This window comes from Thalassophryne amazonica, chromosome 15, assembly GCF_902500255.1.
Source record: "Thalassophryne amazonica chromosome 15, fThaAma1.1, whole genome shotgun sequence".
Taxonomy (NCBI): Eukaryota; Metazoa; Chordata; class Actinopteri; order Batrachoidiformes; family Batrachoididae; genus Thalassophryne; species Thalassophryne amazonica.
In genome coordinates, this window is record NC_047117.1 from 67,919,269 (window position 1) to 67,925,268 (window position 6,000).

Consider the following 6,000-nt stretch of genomic DNA (forward strand, 5'->3'; position numbering starts at 1 on the left):
TAATCTTTCACTCTCCTCTCAGCAGTTTTTTTTTCTCACTATGTAACCCGTTAGAGTCCCTTCTATTTTGACAGTGTGCAGAGAAAATATGATTTATAATGAAGATTTACTCCTCTCTCTCGCCCCACCTGCTCCTCCATCATATTTCCTCCCTTGCATTTCCTTCCCTGTTCCTCATGCTGTCCTCTCCCTCTTGTACTCCTCCTTCGCCTCCTCACAGGGCGGCTATGCGGCTTATCGTTACGCCCAGCCTGCTGCGGTAGCAACTCCCGCAGCAGCGGCGGCTGCAGCGGCAGCTTACAGTGACAGGTGAGTAGTTCAGCACATCTTCAAATCCTTCCACCCTGTGCATTAGTTAAATCCTTATACACTCAACAAAACTGTAAAGGTACCACTTTTGTTTTCCTCACTTTATTCACAACTTCATTGGGTGAAATTTTGGTTGATTAAATCACAATACAAATTATGTATAAAGTTAAAAATAAACTTTTGCCTTAGCATGTCCAGGATCTGTTTAAAATGAGGGACTACAGTTATAATTTGAGAGGAAGCCTATTATTTGAGAAATTAAAGATCCAAACTACTGTAAATAGTCAGTGTTTCCGTTAACATTTGAAATAATTGTCCTGATAATATTAAATTACTTGGTACCTTAGTTGGCTTTGAAGGACTTTACAAAAATAGTAAAATTACTCGTGATAGTTTGAATAATTAGGTTTACTGATTTTTGTTGTTGTGTTTGGGATTGTGCACTATTGTTTGTTTGGTTATTTTGAAATTTTAGTGCATTGATTAAGTCATATTGTTCATGCACATTTCTTTGGTATTGTTATGAGTATATATATTTATATATGTATTGTATACATTCTTTATTTTTATGGTATAAGGGGTGGGTATTTATAAGCTTCGCTTCTGCCTTCACCCTTTCAACCACACAAAGTTGTTCCTGTTAAGTTGTTCCTTTTATGAGTTTTTGTTATTGATCATCTGTGTGCCGGCTAAATTCATGAATTCATTCATTCAAATTAGTCATAATGAGAGTCCATGGCTGCAATTACCAAATATGTTTGTAATTTGTATTTGTACTTTTTATTAATCCATTAATCTAATCATTATGCTTTTGTTTGTTTTTTCTTTTTTAGTTTACCGAATATTTTATGATTACTTGATTATCTTTTGGTTAATGTACCAGTAGATTATAACTATACATTCTACTAATACTTTCGTTTAGTATAAAAAAAATTGCCAACATATAAATAATGTAAAGTGCCAAAAATTAAAAAGGAAGTCATGGAGAAAAGTACAGCAGAAAGTCTTGCACACAACTTTGCCTCTTCCTGAGACACAGAAAATAAATTTGTCAACTTGTTGCAAATAACAATTATTTTCACTTTCAATTATTTTGTTGATTATTTTCTGGATTAATCTATCTGTTGTTTGTTCCATAAAATGTCAGAAGATGGTGAAGTGTTTCTCAAACCCCAAGATGATATCTTTACAGTTTCCTGTCAGAGAGGAGTAAAGAAACCAGAAAATATTCATATTTAAGAAGATGAAACTGGAGAATTTGGACATTAAAAAAAGACTCAAAATGATTGAAACAATTGCCAAAATAGTTGGTTATTAATTTAATAGTGAAGTAATCGATTAATTGTTGCAGCTTTTATTTGCAGTAGGCAGTCTACACTGTGCCCAAACAGGTTTGACCCCCAATGTCCAGTCCATTTGACTTGTGTGAGTACACCGTACAGTCCAGGCACTGTTCAGCTGGACTCATACAATTGTGCTTGGGCATGATATAAGGCAAGCAGGCGTAGTGCGAGTATGCCCAAATAACAGTGTGATAAATTTGGCTAGAGCAGGCCGTCCTCAAATAATAAGTGACTTGGATCGACAGAGATGAGTGAGGGAAGCTGCCAAGATACACATGGCACCTCTGAAGAACTTACAGTCTTCATCTGGTATAATTGCCTACAACATGTGCCTTTTGCTTTATTCGTCACACTGTTATAGTAGAATTTCAATCAAAGACTGTTAAAAACATGAAACCTGTGTTCAAGGCTCTCATACTGAGATATTCTTCATGTAATGGCTCATTTTGGGCTTCCTTAAAACATGCCACAGTGTATTTCTGGCTATGAACCTTATTATGTGTTTATAAGACACCTTTTGACTGCTATAAGCTTTCTGACGTGTGTAATATGATCCCTTTAAGCAAGAGAGATCAGTGCTTCACCTTTTATCTGATGACTTGCCAAAAGATTAACAAAGGAATAACAAACATCTAGCAGTGAAACTGCTCAAGAGCCAATTGTCCAAAAAATTTTGGCCCCATAATTCTTACACCGGTCACTTTTAGATCCTCAAAAAAAAAAAGCTCCCAGTCATTATTTGCTTTCAGCTCCGTAGAATGCTAAAGCATCATGAACTTTATCGACGCTGAAAATTAAACCCATGTATAAGACACGAAAGATTCTTCAGGTGCTTTTCTTCCTTTAACATCAAACAACTCAGAGATTTCGGCTCCACTGGCGCTATCGTCTGGACTATTTTTAGCTCCCACTTCAGGCTAAGTGCTCTCCCACAAACTGAAGCTACTTGGTGGAGTTTTGCAAGACAGAACAATGGCTGATTGTTTTGTTTAACAACCAACAACAAAACAGTGGAAATGCCAGCGTTTTTAAAAAACGGCAAAGATGTGCTTGAAGGAAAACTCATGAGGAGGTGCACGGCCTTTCCAACTTAAAAGCCCTTCAGCGATCAATGGGCGTCATGCAAGAACAACTCATAGAAACAGATTAGTTTGTCAGTAGATTGTACAACTGCTTCAAGAGGACTTTCCACATTCACCAATGAGTTCTTTTTTTTCATTTGTACGAACAGAATTTGCAGGAAGTCTTTAACTTAGTGAGATATTCTGTATTATCATATTGCTACGACGCTACATGCTCTCTGATTGGCTGATTTCAGGTCTGATATTTTCCCATATTAGACCGTTACCATGACAATTGGTCTGAATCACGTATCCCATTCATTACAAACTAGAAAAGATTAAAAAAAATATTAGAAAAACCAAGTCAGACATGAACATACTCCATAAATAGCTAAACAGCATCATAAAAAACACACAGATTGAAAGCTTACCAGCTAACTTGTCCATCTTTTAAGCAAGTTCTTCATGGTGGTAAAGAAAGCGAACAGGTCAGTAAGAGTAGAGTTAGAGTAAAAAAACAAAACAAAAAAAAAAACGTATGCGGTGATAACAGTGTCCTCCAGGTACAGACAACAAAGAAAGGAACGCACTTGGTGTCCCGACAAGACTGTTCTACGAAAGAAAAAAACAGTAAGTAGTAGAAAGGGGAGTGGCCTGGAAGTGGCCAGGTCACGTGACATCAAAGCCTCTATATATATATATATATATATATATATATATATATATATATATATATATATATATATATATATGCACACCTATGGACAATTTAAAGATTCACCGAACCTACATGTCTTTGGATGTGACAGGAAGCCAGATCACCCGTCGGGAACCCACGCAAACACGGGGAGAACAGTGAAATTTTAGTATCATTTAATTTTTGTGCTAACACTGTTAGCGTTATTAGCACTAATTAGCATGTATTGGAAGCGTGGTGATACTAGGTTCACTATCAATAGCCTGGGCTTTGAAAAGCACCACCCAGTGCATTCAAAATTTGTGTTAAACACCTGAATCAAAGTCAGCCTGTTAGTCTTAGCTTGTTTGAGAATTTTGAGATTGGGGAGAGTATTCGTGTTTCATTTACCGCACCGAGGTCATGCTGGTCTCACCCACACTTCTCCATTTTACCCAATTATGGGTTAGCTCGAAGTTAGACGGACATGGCAAAATTTGGAGCCACTGCACTTGAGCTTCAAATCTGCTCTTCAGAAAACCACTTCAGGCTAGAATCCACTTCAGGCTAGAAAATCACTACGGGCCCTTGGCCAAGGTTCTTAATCCCCAAGTTACTTTTGGTGTTCAGTTGAGCGCCTTGCATAAAAAGAAGTACATTATTAAAATGTTATCTGACAGTCGACAGTCTGTTTTTTGACAGCTATGGACGAGTTTATACAGCAGACCCTTACCACGCTGCGCTGGCCCCGGCTGCCTACGGTGTCGGAGCCATGGTGAGTCAACTACGACACCTGTCCTGACTGCTGCTTTGAAAGATTTATATTTCCTGAACATTTGCATTTTGTCGTCACAGGCCACGCTGTACAGGGGAGGCTACAGTAGATTTGCTCCCTACTAGAGACACTACATTTCCCAGGAGCTCCTTTCTTCCATTGAATTACTCCACAAGAGCTCCCTCTGTTGTCAAGGAGGTGGACTACATCCAGTTTATGAAGCGTGGCATCAACCACGGCAACGATATTTCAAACCCCACCCTTGTGCAGTCCCACTTTTTCTTATCTACACTACTACACAAATAGAGGAATGCTGTATTAAGGATCGATGATGGATGACGTTTAAATAAAAAAAAAAAGAAGAAGAATTAATAACAACTTGAGACGGACACCTTCCCCATTGCACGGTTGTATTATATCCCCACCCCACTTCCTTATTTCCTCAGCACAAGAAGCAGAATGGAACCCAGATGTGCTTCCAAAGGCTGTACAGAGACGAGACATTTAAACAGCTGCCGACCATGTGAGAGAATGATCCAGGTGTCGTGCAACCGGCACACACTCCGTGTTTAAGGAAAAAGGACGCACGCGAACAATCAAGGAATTTTTGCTCAGAGAACTCTTGAACCTGAAAGCTGAGTCGCTGTCACGATAAAACACCCATGGACGAAGTAAATAATTCCTTCCTGTGTGGGGGCGGAGCAAAACGCTTGCCGTGGAAAGATGGCGACAGCTTGTGATGCAACGTTCAAAAGACGTGAGAAAGCTGAAGCAAGGATGGTGATTATTAGAGCTGTACCTTACCTCAAGTTTTCTTAGTATGTGGAAATGGTGAACCTTTAAACTTAAATTATGATATGCAAAGAAATTAGCTTAGTGGGGGGGGGGGTAAAGTTACCAAATTATTGTAATCATTCTCATAATTATTCTTATTAGTACCATTATTTTGTTCACCTCAGACAGCGCCCCCTGCTGTTATGGCACATGTAGATTTCCCAGTGAATCTTGGGGGGAGGGGGAATGAGAAAATAATCTATATAATTGTTCTGCCTGTGACACACTACAAACAGCACAACACTACATGGAATACTGCAAACGCTTCCTTCAGTCCATTTATTTTGTTCAAGCTTTAGATTCAGACAAAATCATTCAATCGTGACCCTGAGGTTCACATTTGTTGATCCTTTTGATGCAGAGATTTATTATGTGGATTTCCCCCCTCCCCTCATGCTCCATCTTTTACTGAGCACGTCCAACATTGAAAGAGTCTTCCTGCAAAAATATTTTTGTTTGGGAACTGTGTTGGAAATGCAGTCAGTAATTACTGAGCAGGAGCAATTCTGTCAGTGAGTAAATAGAAAATATATAAATGCAACACCTTACTATTGTGAATATTTCTATACAGTTGTAGTCTATATTTCCAAATGTGGCTTTTTTTTTTCTTTTTCTTTTTTTTGGCTTTTGTTTGGTTCCAAAGATTTGTAGAAAGCACATGTTTCTGCTATATGTATGAATATATTATCTTTGTTTTCACAATCTAAATAATCCTATTGCTGTTTTATTTGCTTTCGTTTATCATGTGTTTTTATATCTGTAAATGTTGCTCTTACCACAGTAAGGTGCATTGTTTTAATTTCACTCATGAGGCTTTAGAGTAAAGATCTTGAGCCAAGAGCGTACCCGGGTGGTTTCAACAAGGGGCGAATGCTAAACCTGTGTTCCAACAAAACTACAAATTTTGACCCCTCATCCTAAAACTCAAGAATCATATAACTCTCAAAATAGAAATTTTTATTCATTAATAGTGGGAGTTTAAAGTTCTCCCTGCCATAAAAT

At 38.1% G+C, this 6,000-nt stretch overlaps 1 protein-coding gene across 3 annotated transcripts in view; it reads left to right on the forward strand.

Moving 5' to 3' along the window:
- LOC117527157 (RNA binding protein fox-1 homolog 2-like) overlaps nucleotides 1-5,526 on the forward strand; it is a 108,084-nt gene extending 102,558 nt beyond the window's left edge. For 2 of the 3 annotated variants that reach the window (XM_034189380.1, XM_034189379.1), the window contains exons 11-13: nucleotides 221-309; nucleotides 4,092-4,164; nucleotides 4,245-5,526. In XM_034189380.1, coding sequence (XP_034045271.1) covers nucleotides 221-309; nucleotides 4,092-4,164; nucleotides 4,245-4,289 — 207 coding nt within the window. In that variant the 3' untranslated portion in view covers nucleotides 4,290-5,526. Of the gene's footprint in view, nucleotides 1-220; nucleotides 310-4,091; nucleotides 4,165-4,244 lie in introns of those variants that run through there. The other variant, XR_004565454.1, reaches the window with a different exon arrangement.
- Nucleotides 5,527-6,000: the final 474 nt, after the last annotated feature.